Genomic DNA, 14604 nt, shown 5'->3' with positions numbered 1-14604 from the left:
TTATTGCCAGGATACCACCAGCGTGAACATTTTCCAGAAATAAGAGTGAGTGAAGAATTGAATCTTAACACTGGATCCATCCAAGTGATAATACATAAAAATTATTTTGGCCTAAACGGGTCCCTACCTTTGTTGAGCTAACTTTTCCTTGATAGGCTGAGAGACCCACAACAGTGCAGTACCTCTTTGTAGCCTCAGCTATGGATGAAAGAAACTTATATTCTCAAACTAGACATGTGACACACAAATCCATATGCGTGTGCTGAGGTTTTGTTATTGATATGCTTAATTTTTAAAAGTTTTTGAGACAGTCTCACGTACCCCAAGCTGTCCTGGAACACATGAGGATGACCTTGAACTTGTGGTTTGTCTCCCAAGTGTGTGCCACTGTGTGTGGTTTTCTGGAGTACTGGAGACTGAACTCTGGGCTTTGTGTATTCTAGGTGAACTCCCTACCAACCAAGCTTCATCCTCAACCGTTCCCATACCACCCCTTTTGAAAAGCAGTTTTGGGGAGATGGCTGAACAGTAAAGAGTACTGGCTGTCCTTCCATAGAACCAAGGTTTGGTTGCCAGCACCCACATGGTGGCTCACTGTGACTCCAGTTCCAGGGCAGCTGACACTCTTTGGCCTTTGTAGGAATAAGGCATGCACATAGTCTATAAACATACATGCAGGCAAAATACATAATATTAAAATGCAGTAAAAAATAAGCTCTGGGAAATTCTATTAAAGAAAAAATTTGAATGGTTTACTCTTTCTGAGCCTGTTTTATCAGGTTTGTATTAATGTCTCAGTGGTTAAGAGTACTGACTGCTCTTCTAAGAGAACCCAGGTCCATTCCCAGCACCCATAAGGCAGCTCACAACTTTTAACCCAAATCCAGTGGACCTGCGCACCAATGCACAGAAAAATTACAGCCGGGCGTGGTGTGCACGCCTTTGATCCCAGCACTCGGGAGGCAGAGGCAGGCGGATTTCTGAGTTTGAGGCCAGCCTGATATACAGAGTGAGTTCCAGGACAGCCATGGCTATACAGAGAAACCCTGTCTCGAAAAAACAAAACAAAAAATTTAAAAAGTCACCAGATTAATTACAGTGCACACTCTAGTGTATTCTACACTATGCCTAATTTGGTGTTATTGCTACTATAATGATAGGCAACAGTTTTGGCCAATATGGCACACTCCTCTATTTCAGGCTTACTTAAAATTAAAGCAGGACAGTTAAGAGGATGGCTGATTTTGCTTTGTGTAATCATGTTGAATGTGTGATTTTTATAGCAAGTTGAAGCCTAGACCTAGTTGATCAACACCAACAACTTTCTTTTATTTGTGGCTACCTCTTATGAGATGGTTTTCAGTTATCTTTTTTATTTTTTATTTTATTTTGAGATAGAAGCTCATGTGGTCCAGGCCTCAAATTCCCCACATAGCTAGGATGATCTGGAACTCCCTGCAGCTACCACCCAGTGAGAGACTACAGGCTGTCATGCCTGTTTATGTGGTAATAGGGATCAAATCCAGAGCACTGTGCATTCTAAAGCAAAGCAGTCTTCAAACTTGACCTACATCACCAACTCAAATCTATTACGTTATTAGGAATAGTTAGTTTATCAGGGGCTGGAGAAATGGTTCAGTGGTCAAGAGCACTGGTTATTCTTCTAGAGAAAGAGGACCTGGGTTCAATTCCCAGCATCCACACAGTGGCTAACAACTATCTGTAACTCTACTCCAAAGGGATCTGATGATCTCTGGCTCTACTGGGCACTTTATGCTGGCTGTGCACAGACATACATGCTGGTAAAACATTCATACATTAAAAAAAAAAATATATATATATATAAATGGTTATCAGCTCTCTGCTTTGCCAAAGGAACAGACTTTCATCTTCCAAACATTTTTGTTTTTGTTTTTTGAGACAGGGTTTCTCTGTATATCCCTGGCTGTCCTGGAACTCACTTTGTAGACCAGGCTGGCCTCGAACTCAGAAATCCGCCTGCCTCTGCTGGGATTAAAGGCGTGTACCACCACGCCCAGCTTCCAAACATTTTCTTTTTGGTGGTTTTATTTACTTTTATCTTTACATACCTGTTTCTGAACTGAAAGTGCTGAGGTCTAACTAGCGCCAGCTTTCCTGTAACACAAGTTCTAGAGCATCCAATGCCCTTTCTGGCCTCCACTGGCAGGTATATATACAGGGAAAATATCCAAACACACACACACAAAGTTTAGGAAATCATGGAGTGAGGAAAATGAGTGCATGACTGGGAATTTCAAGCTTATCTCTATGGAATCCCTCATCCATTTCCTTTTTCGCTTTTGGTCACCGACAATATTACCAGGGTCTATTATCTCTTGCTTTCTTGCTAAGGACCCAGTCACACCAACCCTCTTCCTCAGCACCGTATGGCATCTGCATAGACCAGAACACATCATTCCTATTCTGCAAAATAAAATTCTCCCTGAGTGTGGTGGCAAAGGCCTTCAATCCCAACACTCAGGAGGCAGAGGCAGGAAGAACTCTGTGAATTCAAAACCACCCTGGTCTACATATCAAGGTCCACCCTGGTCTACATATCATGGTCCAGGACAGCCAGGGTCACATAGAAGACCCTGCCTCCAAAACCACCCCCGCCCCGCAGACTCTTCAGCCTCACATCACTGCCTGCTATCAAAGTTTTGATCCTAATGGAACATTTCCTTGTCTTTGCCTCACAACTTCATCTGTCCTCATTCTCCTTTATTCTTTCTGCCCTACTCACTCAAATGGTCACCCCTCTAAATCCTCAGTTTCCTTCCTCACTTCCTCTAGCATTTGTCCAGCACAGTTTTCCTCTTTGGCTTACTGTCACACAAACAAAATCTTCTCTAAAAATATGTTGTTCACCAGCTGAGAACTGTATGTGAAGGGATAGAGAAGAGCCTTCTGAAAGATTAGGATGAAGGGCACAAGTCACTTACCTGTCCTTGACTTGCAATAGGTAGCAGACCAAGCAGTAGCCAGCACAACTTTGCACAAAATTGCGCTGGGCACTGAGGAATGCCTCAGTGGTATAACTGCCATGTTCCTGTAGGAAGTAATCGAGCAAGGAGAGCTGTGACTGTTTCTTCACCTGGTGGATGGACACAGCGTTGACTACTGGTTCAATCATGCCACTGTCAGCTGAAATCACAAGAATCTTATATGGCTTGATCCAAAGAGGCACTCGCTCCTGTTCCCAAATGGACTGTGAAGAGACACAAAGGTATTGAGAGCGGCTCATCTTTCTCCAAACTAGAGAATAAAATTTTCTTCTCAACCTCTTTCCCTTAGTGTCGTGGACTGAAGGACATGAAATAAGACTTACTGACCTTCTAAGAACCTGGAAGTTGTCTGTTTGAGACAGACTCATATAGGCTAACCTTGAATGCCTGACCCTGTCTCCACATGGTCTAGGATTGTAGGTGTACACAACCACAAAGAAAAGAACCAGGAAGTTTAAAAGGAATTTCAGGGCCTGGCAAAGGGCAGAAACTACACACAGAAGTAGGAAAAAGGTAGAGAGGAAATTTATCACCTGAGTAGGGACTATTAATATAAGTGAATAATAAAAAGATGGGATTTTAGGGGCAGAGAAAGCTACTTTAGAAAATGAAAATACTATTGGATGTGGTGGCATAAGCCTATATTCCCAGCAGCTGGAAGGCAGAGGCAGGAGGATCACAAGTTTGAGGTCAACCTTGATTACAGTAGAGTCATAGGTCAGCCTGAGTTACATGAGACCCTATCTTAAAACAAGGGCTAGAGAGATGGCTCAGAGGCTAAGAGCACTGACTGCTCTTCCAAAGGTCCAATTCCCAGCAACCACATGGTGGCTCACAACCATCTGTAATAGGATCTGATGCCCTCTTCTTGTCTGCCTGAAAGACAGCGACTGTACACATATACATAAATCAATATTTAAAACAAACAAAACCAAAATGAAAGTACTTAAGCCATATGTCACATACTGCTTATAATCCTCATATTTGGGAAGCTGAGGCAGCAGTAATGAACACAAGAATAGTAGTGACACTGGCTGAGAGTGGAGAGGGTACAAGCAAGTTCCATTTGGCTACAAGTGAGATCCTTTCTAAAAACAACCAAAACCAAAATCAAGAGAAAGTTAGTTCAAGCTACCTCTATCCCTCAAAAAACCTACAAATATTATAGAGAATTGGATTGAATAGGTGAAGCCTCTTGGAGGTCACCAACCCAGGTGATCAGTATCTCAACATAGGATAGCCAGGTACATTGGTGCACATCTGTAATTCTAGTATTCACACTGATGCATGAATTCATGGCCAGCCTAGACTGCTTAATGAGTTCCAGGTAAACCTGAACTATAGTGACCCTGTCTCAAAGCAAGGGCTGGAGAAATGGCTCAGGAGCTAAGAGTCTCCTGTTCTTGATGGAGATTTGGGTTCAGTTCCTAGCACCTATCAGGTTTCTTACAACTAACTCCAGTTCCAGGAGGATCTGACACCCTGTTCTGACCTCCATGGCCACTGTACACATGTGCTGTGCAGACAAGCATACCAGGAAACCATCCATACACATAAATGAAAGTAAATGTTTTTCAAAACACAAAACTAAACCCAAATACTTGAGCACAGTGTAAATCCATCCATCCCAAATCATTTGGGAGGTTCTGATTTAAAGGACAAATCCAAAGTGCGGCTGTACATGGTACACGCACATCATCCTAGCCTTGGGAGGTGAAGGCAGGGGGATCAAGAGTACAAGCCCATATTTGACCATAACTGACTCAAGGCCAGCCTGAATTACAAAATCCTAACTGAAATCACACCCATCAAAAAATGACATTCAGTGATGAGAACAGGGCAAATGCAGTTCCAGAAACAACAGACAGATGTCCCCATAGAGCTGTTCTTCTCTGGAGAAAGGCAAACCAGTTTCATTTTCATCTTCCCATTCAGACCGGGGTAGGAAGCAGGTGCCCAGCAGAGCTCCCTGGAGTTGCACTGAGAGCCTTTCCTTTCAACACCCCTTTCTCTGTGTGTTTCGTTTTCTTTCTTTGCTGCTCTGTGCTTCCATTTCTTTACCTGCAGTTGTTTCAACACCTGGAAAGCCAGCAGCTCCTGGCGAAGGTCATCTCCACACTTGACAATGACTGAAAGGAGTCGCCAATTGGGAAGATGGCCATATGGGGAACCTTCTCTGATCCTCCTGTGAAGAAAGAAGTCACAGGATGATGCCAGGGTGAGGACTCAGACCACAGAGGAAGCCTGATGGAGTGTTTACAGGTAGAAAGGCAATGGGAGAGGTGAGCACCTGAAGATGCCTTGGAATATGAGGGAGGTACTGAGACCACTGTCTACCCTCTACCCTCCTCACCGCACTTTCTCCTGCCAAGGCTCTTTGAGGGCAACTGCAGAAGGGTCTTCAGGGTCTCGTTTGAAGGCTGTAGGAGTGTGAGCCAGCTGTTCTGAAAGGCGCCGTCTAGCAGGAAGAAAATACACAATTTACTTGGAAGAGTTATCTCAAAGCTGCATGCATGCTTTGCCCACTTTCCCTTGCCACAGTTCCTAGATTCCTGGCAGATTCTTGGCTGGGAAAGCCACAGAAGCAAGGATAATCAATGGTACAGTTTTGCTAACTTGGTAGTTTGTGATCATGTTAAAATGCAGAGAGCCTTGTATTCCTTATTCCTCTATTCCAATATTGATTCAGAATGGGTATGACTCCAGAATCTGCATGTATAACAAGATTTCCTCTCTGCCTTCAAAGGAAGGACTCCACTTGGGGGGTCTCACTTTGATGACTGGTTTTGCGTTTCTTTTTTGTGGTACCAAGAACTGAACCCATGGTCTTTCACATGCTAGTCAAGTGCAACTTGGAGAAACTCAAATGCCCTTTGGGGCATTTTCTTCTTTTTGGAACTCTCTTAAAATGTCATTTCTTTTTGTAGTAGCTCAAGCAATGTCTCAGCTGCACCTTCAGGGCCTCAAGTACTGAACAAGGACAGAATAAGGAGATAAAGGAGAGAGACATAAAGCTGACAGCTAGTAACCAGATACAGGACAAAGAGGCAGAATGAAGAAGATGAAGATGAAGGACGATGTGATTGGGCCATACCGGATGTCCCCTGCTGCAATGAACACAGGCTCCTTACTCTCCTGGCTGGTGATGCTGTCCACCGAGAACTGGGAGATGTTGTCACAGCTGTTGGTGTGCACTTCAGGGAGCTGGGAAGAGCAGGTCAGAAATGCTAAACACAGATCTCCCTCTTGCTCTCTGCTCACTTGCCACTAACTACCTATGGCATGGTGGCCTATCACTCCACTCCAGCCTTCTCCCAAAGCCACCATGGTTCCATATCACTGTGGCCTTGAGCCATAGATCCCATAGCAGTGTTCTCAAAGTGTGAACTCAGAATTCATGGAAAAGCATAGGAAGTGCAGATTCTCAGTTCTGACCATCAGCCCAAATTAGAACTACTGGGAATGAAATCTAGAAGCTGCATTTTTGTGAACTTTCTAGAATATTCCCAACATTCTCTAAGAATGGTCTCAAACTCCTGCTTTCCCAGCCTCCATGTCAGTGCAGGGACTACAGGTGGACCACCATACCCAGACGATTTCTTTTGGCTAAATCTCCACCTAATCTCCTCACTCTTATCTATAAAATATTCTGCCAGGCCCCAATAAGTCTCTGTCCTTCCTTTTACAAAGTACTCTCAATTACACCTGCCATCTAATACACAGTAACGTATGTATCTTCATTTTTCTTCTTCCAGCCCCACAGTGCCACTTGAGTTTATTTTCATAGCTAACAGGGCTGAGTGAGTGCACTGCTTGTCAGGGCCGTGCCAGCCTCTCTAGCCTCACTCACTCATCACTGCTCCTCACCTCACACTACGCATCAGCACATATTAGTTTCTTTTCATTCCTATCATGGCCATGTTGCATTTCCTTTTCCTCAGTCTGAATGGTCTGAATGGTCTTTGTTCTGCTAACTAAACCGTGCTTCCAGCCTCAGCAGGAAGATCACTTTCTCCAGGAAATCCTTTGATTCCGATGCGGAGTCTGGAGTAAGCACTCTCTCCACCTTTAGGCACTTCCAGAATGTCTCATGCTCCCTGTTACAGCACAGATTACACCAGACTAGAACTGCCAGCTGTCTGCTCTGATTCTGTTAGCACATAAACTCTTACAAGTATAAGCCAAGGCTCATTTATTAGCATACAGTACTCAGTACCCTGAAACTGGAGTTTCTGACAGTGGTGAGCTACTGCAGAGGTGCTGGGAAAGGAACACAGTTCTCTGTTAAGAGCAGCCAGTGCTCTTAACCCTGGGTCATGTCTCCAGCCCTTTATATATTTGACTGACTATATGAATGTGTGGCTTGTCAGTCTCTGCTGTCCTCCATCAACTTTCTTTTTCTTTTTCTTTTTTTTTTTTTTTTGTTTTTTCGAGACAGGGTTTCTCTTTTATAGCTCTGGCTGTCCTGGAGCTCACTTTGTAGACCAGGCTGGCCTCGAACTCAGAAATCCGCCTGCCTCTGCCTCCCGAGTGCTGGGATTAAAGGCGTGCGCCACCACGCCCGGCTCTCCATCAACTTTCTATAGCAGGTGTTCCTTGAGTATTTTATTAGTTTCCCCTAGGTTCTCCTTACATTCAACCTGAACTCCTGCTGTAAGAGGAGCTTGAACCTACTCCAACCAGCTGCTCAGAGCTTTCCCTTCTCATACCCCTTACTGTGTACAATATTCATACAAATTTGTGCCTCGCTCTGTTAACAGGTGTGTTAGTTCACATGTATTAAAAGCTCCTAGGGAACAGGGGCTGTGCCCCCCCGGACTATCTCCTTGGAGATCCCTCACCTCCACTTGCAGCTCGCCTATATCATCCACTGACCAGGCTTCATCATCATTGTCATAATTGGGCACAGTGCTGAAGCTGCCAGCTCGCTGCTCATGAGTGATACCACATTCAGGCAGGTTCTCTACAGACCGTGTACTCCGAATTCGGTTTTCAGGAATCCGGGCAGGAACACTAGTTGTGTCAAAGTTTTCACATTCGAGAACTTCCACGTAGATCAGGTAGGGAGCCTGGGTGAGAAGAGAGAGCATTTGCCACTACCTCCCTATCTAAGTTCTACTGACAGTTCTCTCTGTTCCAACCTTCATCAGCAGTCCATTATGACTATGGGCAACATGCACAGGTAGGAGCTTGTATTACATCTGGGTAAAGGGTGTACATGCCTCTGAGCTTATCATCAGGGCTTCAGAAGGCACATGTGCAACTGGGAAAAACTGTTCCCACTATCAATGACAGCCTTCCAGAGAGGCCTAGAAGCTCTGTGGGTTCATGCTAAGGTCAGGGCCCAGGAAAGCAGACACACAAACTGGATAAAGTGAGATGTATGTCAAGGAAAATCCTCCTTTTCAATACTTCCTCTGAGAGAATATGAACCATGAGGACCGTCACATCACTCCAGTACACAGACAACATAGTATGAGTTGGGAGTATTTCTTTCCTTTCTGCCCTCTCTGATCAAAAAGTCTTACAAACTTTTTTCTTTCATATATGGTGGTTATGCCTGGATAAGCTAAAAGTTAGAGAAGGGCTGGAGGCCCTACCAAAAGGAGGGCAAGGAGTATGTGAAAAGCCACTTGCCCTCAATTTGGCACAAGGTAAATTGAAATTATTAGGCTACTTTGGTCCATAAAAACAAGACTCAAGAAGTTGGGCAGGAGGGTCCTTGGGTTCTCAGCATCACAAGAGCAATGAGTCACTGTTAGCACATGCACCATAAACTAAAAAGGTCTCTAACATACCAGCAAGGAACAATGCCTGAGAAATCATGAAAATGCAGTCAGGTGAGGGGAAAGGTCTGGGTTATAGCCACTTACCTTATCCTTGGAATTGAGAACAACAGCTTGTGTGTGGGGCACACGGACCACGTGGTGGTCAAAGCCAGCTGTGGGCAGCCAGACTCGGGCAGGAAGCTTATGGTTGAGCAGGGAAAGCTCTGAGATCAGCCTTTGTGTTTTTTGCTCTTTAGTGGGGAGCGTGGCCAGCCGTTTGCCGATTGCCATCAAAGACTTGATGAATTCTCGCTCAGGGGCCAGCCGGACAGGCTACAGAGGGTTGGGATTAAACCAAAGATGGTAAAGGAAACATTGAAAAAAGTGGACTATCCCTCTTATTTCCTTCTGGCTAGGCCCCTAGTATATAAAGAACCACAGAGCTACCTTTGGCCATTATAGGAGTTTCCATCCTACTTTTCTTAGCTTGAATTGGGAAGAACACATCCCCTTTCTGAAGGCTTCCTGGGGACTCAAGATGACCTGAACTCAGCCTACTGGGACAGAATCCTTTGCTTGGACTTGAGTTCTCAAAAATTACCCCAAGCCTTTTAGTACAGGCAAGGGGACAAGGTCTCAAAAAGCCATCCAGGACCTCAGACAGAAGAGTTCATCCCACTGGGCCCTCAGGCTGGATCTGTGCTGAGGGGCTCTGCCAGGGTAAGGGGCCTAAATCAGTATTTTCCCCTTCAAAGACGGAAGATGGTCTTCATCCCAAGACTTGTGTTGTTCTCCATGGCACACACCCCAGCCATCCCACATCCTTGTAAGGGCTAAGTGCACATGCAGGGGAAGGAGAGAGAGGATGAGCAGACTATTCTTGAGGGCATACTCCAGGGAAGAGAAAAGCAGGTGAAGGGTGCTTTGCATAGGTGTGTGGAGAAAGCAATAGTTCCTTTTAGCTCTTGCTGGCCCTTCTAAAAGCTTGTCTCTAGCAATTCCTCCTGGGGTTCTTCTCTTCCTCTGCCTCTCAGAGACTAGGCTTCCCATTTGAGTTCCCTGTGGTAAGCTTGGTTCCTCCTGTCAGGTATTACAGCAGTTCCCAGAAAGGCCAAAGTCAAGACTGGAGACTAGGGCTGGTGAGATGGCTCAGTGGGTAAGAGCATCCGATTGCTCTTCCGAAGGTCCGGAGTTCAAATCCCAGCAACCACATGGTGGCTCACAACCATCCGTAACGAGATCTGACTCCCTCTTCTGGAGTGTCTGAAGACAGCTACAGTGTACTTACATATAATAAATAAATAAATCTTTAAAAAAAAAAAAAAAAAAAAGACTGGAGACTAAGGTAGGGTAGGGAGAAAGATGGACTCAGACATGAGGAAAAGCTCTATTAGTCTAAGCCTGTCTATGACAGGGACCCTTTACCAAGACAGCCACTAAGCTGGACAGCATGGTGTACACCTATAATCCTAGTACCTTAAAAGGCAAGGCAAGGAAGATCACAAGTTGGAGGCCAGCCTGGGCTATATAGCAAGAACCTGACTCAAACAAACAAAACCCCCATACCCTAGGCATGGTGACCCACATTCTACCACTTGGGAGGCTGACACAGGAGGATTGCCACAAATTCCAAGCCACCGTGGATTAGTGATTGATTACTGGTCAGCCAATACTACTTACCAAAACCCTACCTCAAAACCAAACCAAAGGTATTTACTACACAGCTCCATATCTCATCATGTCTCCTCAGTTATATACAACAACCTCCTCTTCTTTATGCTCTTCTTTTTGAAATAAAAATCAGGATTTTCTCTCCCTCTCTCTCCTCCCTGTCTCTCTCTTTATTTGTGAGAGGGTCTTGCTATGTAGCCCTGACTGGGTTGGGGCTAGTCACTATGTAGACTAGGCTGGCCTTCAACTCACAGGACTCCTCCTACCTCTACCTTCTCAGTACTGGGATTAAAGCTGTGAGCCACTACACCACGCTTGCTTATTTTTCTCATTTAGAGTTTTTACCCTTAATGCTCATTATTAAAAAAAAGAAAAAAAAAAGGAGAACTTTTTTTCTTTTTCTTTTTTTTTTTTGAGATTAAGAACAAACTTTATTCAAGACTTCTGTTAATGAAAAAAATTACTTTGAGAACTTTATACATGAGTATATAGTCTATGGCTTCTACCTTCCCAAATCCCTCCCTTTTCAAATCATGATCTCTTCTATGATAAATACCATTTTTTAAAAAGTATATTTATTCAGAGTTTGGACACACTGGGAGCAGAAAGACCCAGCTTTTTCCTCACCTTTTTGTAATAGTTTACAATATTATAGAAAAGATGAAACTACTAGGCTTGGAAAGTTTTTATTTTTGAGACAAGGTCTCACTGTGTAGCTCTGACTGGCTTAGCTGTCAAACTCACAGAAATCTGCCTGCCTCTGCCTCTGTATGTGCTGGGATTAAAGGCACATACCACCACACCTGGCTAACTTTTTAAGAAACTATTTATGTGTATGGGTGTTTGCCTACATGTATGTCTATTACCATGTGTGTGCAGTGCCCATGGAGATGAGAGCATCAATTCTCTGAGACTGGAGTTACACGTGGTTATAAACCATTATGTGGTTACTGGGAATCAAACCCAGGTCCTCTGCAAGAGCAATCAGTGCTTAAACCCCTGAGCCATCCCTCCAGCCCCTTACTCTTTGTTTTTATATAGATCGTACTAAGTCCAATTAGTGCTGTGCATATGCACAAGTGTTTAAGGCTGACCAGGTAGAATTGGGAAACCTATTGTGGGGCTCATTCCAGAGAAAACTGATTCTACCTCCCCCAGCAGCTACTGACTACCTAGAGCTCTTCATCTAGGGGCAGGGCCTAGTTTTTCCCACCCAGAACCGTCTTTTGAGCACTGAGCAATATCATGTTCATCTGTACATGCAGAATAGAGTCAGGGTGCAAAGAAACCTCACAGCCTCTACTCTGTGATGGGGGTAAGTGGGCAGGCTTAAAGCCCTGCACAGTAGTGAGGAAGGGAAGCTGTAAGGACAGCCCTTAAAGAGAAAGAGAAAATAAGATGGAACTGGACTTCAAAGATCTCTAGAAATATCCTAGGGGCTTTAAAAGAATGAGGCTCTGGGTTCCCTCCCAGAAAGAGAGAGGGATGGGGGTGGGATAGAGCTAAAGACTCATGCCTTTATCTTGATCCCAGAATCCATCCACTCAGGTGGCAAAGGGTCACTGTTCCAAGGGCCCTCCACCCCAACCAATTCATAGTCATCTCATGTAAAAAAGGCAGGATTCTTTTCCATTCTCAAATTAGCCTTTCTGTTGTAGTCCCCTGTTACCTAGCCATACTGGATATGACCCTAGGCCTCCAAAAAAAAGGCTCTGCCACACGGGAGGAGAAGGGATCATGATTAAAAGAGGATCAGCACAGGAACTAGAAAACAGAGTGGGTAGACAAGGAATAAAAGTTAAATTTATATATATATATAAATCATCCAAACTCCCAGAGGGTCCAGCATTTCCTCTCACGTCTTTGCCCAGGAACAAGGTCCAAGACCCTGTAACAGGACTGGAGGGTCATGGGTTAGTCCAGAGAGAAGAAGAAGAGAGAACAGGGATTAAGGGACATCCTGGGCAGTGAACTGGGGAATGGGAAGAACTCAAACCTGAAAGAAAGGAAGTTAAAAAAGGAAAACCAGTTGTGGGAAGGTAAAACTTTCCCTCAGGCCAATTCCTGTTTGTTTTTGGAGTTGGCTCAGCCAGCACAGGGTCTAACATTTAGAAAACTGAATAAATATTTGATGGGCTGATGGTAGAAGCCATAGGGAAAGGGTTCTTGGTGGGAGAAATGGGATACTGGAGGTTTCTGCCAAGTAGTCCTTGGCTCTAATCCAGGAGTAAATTCTACCTCTCCCAGCTGTTTGCTCCAAAGACCCTAAGCAGCACAACATTCCAGCTGCGGTCTGTGAGCAAAGGATCAGCTGAGCCTGTCAGGGCACTAGCAAAGCTCTGAGGGAATGCCTCCAGGTCTGAAAGCCTGTCAGGGAGATACTAATCTCTGGGAATCAAAGGGGTCTTCATTGGTCATAGAAGACACGGGACGGAGAGGAAATGCGGCCACGTGTGGAGCCTGCCACCCAGTCCCAGCCTGGCCCCACTTACGGAACTGAATGAATTATCAACACTCTCGGTGCTGGAGGAGAGCTCCTGGGAAAGGGCCAGAGGGCAAGGGGAAAAAAGGGTGGGGTTGGGGGGAGGGAAAGAGACAAAGGCAAAGAATTTAGCTCCAACTTGGTTCATAACTGCTTCTCTTGTGCAGCTATATCTGCTTTAGTGAAAGACAGTCAGCCTGAAACTGCCAGTTGCCCAGAGTCAGACATCTGTGGGATGTTGGAAGGCCAGCTCAGACCTTGAGATCAAAAGCTGAAGGCCAAGGCAACTCTGTTTTCTGTTTTATCTCCTGTTCTTACCTGAACAAATCTTCCTTTTAGATCAAAACCTAGAGCTGGGTTCCCAGTGCAGTATCTGCCTGGCCAAGGCTCACTTCTTTCATACCACTCATTCACATGCCTTCAACCAACCCCGTCCTCGAGGGGACAACCAAAAACTGCAAGACCCCTGTGGTACAAAGTCGATGTTCTTGTAGCTTCTTGGTAATCTCAGGAAGAGCTAAACTTTCAGGTGTACATATCTCCTCTCAGTCAGTCCTGTGATCACCCTAGGAAGCCTAATCCCAACCTTGAACCTGTGTGACAAAGGGCATCCCAAACCCATGAACCTGAAAGCTGTGGGCTGGATGCTCAAAAAAATGCATCAGTCTTATCTCTTTCAAACCTTCTTAGGCTTACTGTCAGGCTATTGCACATGACACTAAATATATTATATTTTTTGATGTATGTTGGACAATTAGATCCTAACTAAATCCACCTGAGAAAGCTAATTAGCAGGGCAGTGGCAATCTTGATTCCAGCCCAAAGTTTAGATCCCAATAATCTAAATATCACCCCAGCTGAGGGCAGTAACACATGCTTGTAATCTCAGTACTTACAAGGCTGAGGCAGGCGGATCAAGAGCTCAAGGCTAGCCCAGGCTACATACTGAGTCTTTCTTAGAAAACAAATAAAAAATTACAAAATAAACAACATCCCTCCCCTGTGCTAGCTGGTATCTGGGAACAAAGTGAGGGACAGCTCCTTCAGTAATCGTGGAGTAGCACTCATGGACTGGGCCATCCATCCTGGATTCTATACACTATATCCTACCGTGGCAGGCAGCAGGAACAGGAGCAAGAGGGAGGGGTCTGGACTAAAGCAAAGTCTTGAGAATCCCTAGAGCAAGAAGGCAGTGGCCATTGCACTCTATTCTATAGCTAGCATTTCAAGCCTCTGCTTAATTCAATTCTATGACTGAAGTTCTTGATAAAGGCACTACATTTGGGTTTTCCTCTAAGAATTTAGGCAGAAGATCATTTGCAGGGTGTAGTCACACTTGGAAACACCCTGCTAAGGCTACAACTCTTCTACTTTGGGTAGAAGTGGGAAGGAAAGAGGCAGTGAAGATGTCAGAATCTGTTATAATCTGCTGGTCCAATTTCTATACTTATGCTAGTTGCAGAAGAATAAAGGCAGAAAATTGGCCTAGCTGATCCTCTCCCAGACAGGCCCCAGTGGGCTCATTAATGTCCATGGCAGACAGTAGGGTCTCATGATCTGTTCTCCTCCTACTCCCTGGGCCTGAGTCACTTGTACTGAGTCAGCTTCAGGGAGTGAAGCTGAAGCCAGGAGCTGACATCACACCCTTATCAGGCTG

General features: G+C 44.9%; 1 protein-coding gene across 3 annotated transcripts in view; it reads right to left on the bottom strand.

Annotated features, from left to right (window-relative positions):
* Window positions 1-14604, bottom strand: part of Pi4kb (phosphatidylinositol 4-kinase beta) — a 32447-nt gene that overhangs the window by 4750 nt on the left and 13093 nt on the right. For 2 of the 3 annotated variants that reach the window (XM_021158581.2, XM_029474924.1), the window contains 6 exons: window positions 8900-9127; window positions 7868-8095; window positions 6121-6230; window positions 5380-5484; window positions 5088-5211; window positions 2964-3229 (listed from right to left, as the gene is read on the bottom strand). In XM_021158581.2, coding sequence (XP_021014240.1) covers window positions 2964-3229; window positions 5088-5211; window positions 5380-5484; window positions 6121-6230; window positions 7868-8095; window positions 8900-9127 — 1061 coding nt within the window. Of the gene's footprint in view, window positions 1-2963; window positions 3230-5087; window positions 5212-5379; window positions 5485-6120; window positions 6231-7867; window positions 8096-8899; window positions 9128-12957; window positions 13003-14604 lie in introns of all 3 variants that reach the window. The other variant, XM_021158580.2, reaches the window with a different exon arrangement.

The sequence above is a fragment of the Mus caroli genome, chromosome 3 (genome assembly GCF_900094665.2).
Source record: "Mus caroli chromosome 3, CAROLI_EIJ_v1.1, whole genome shotgun sequence".
NCBI lineage: Eukaryota > Metazoa > Chordata > Mammalia > Rodentia > Muridae > Mus > Mus caroli.
The sequence above is the reverse complement of the archived record's forward strand: the minus strand, read 5'-3'. Positions and strand labels throughout refer to the sequence as shown.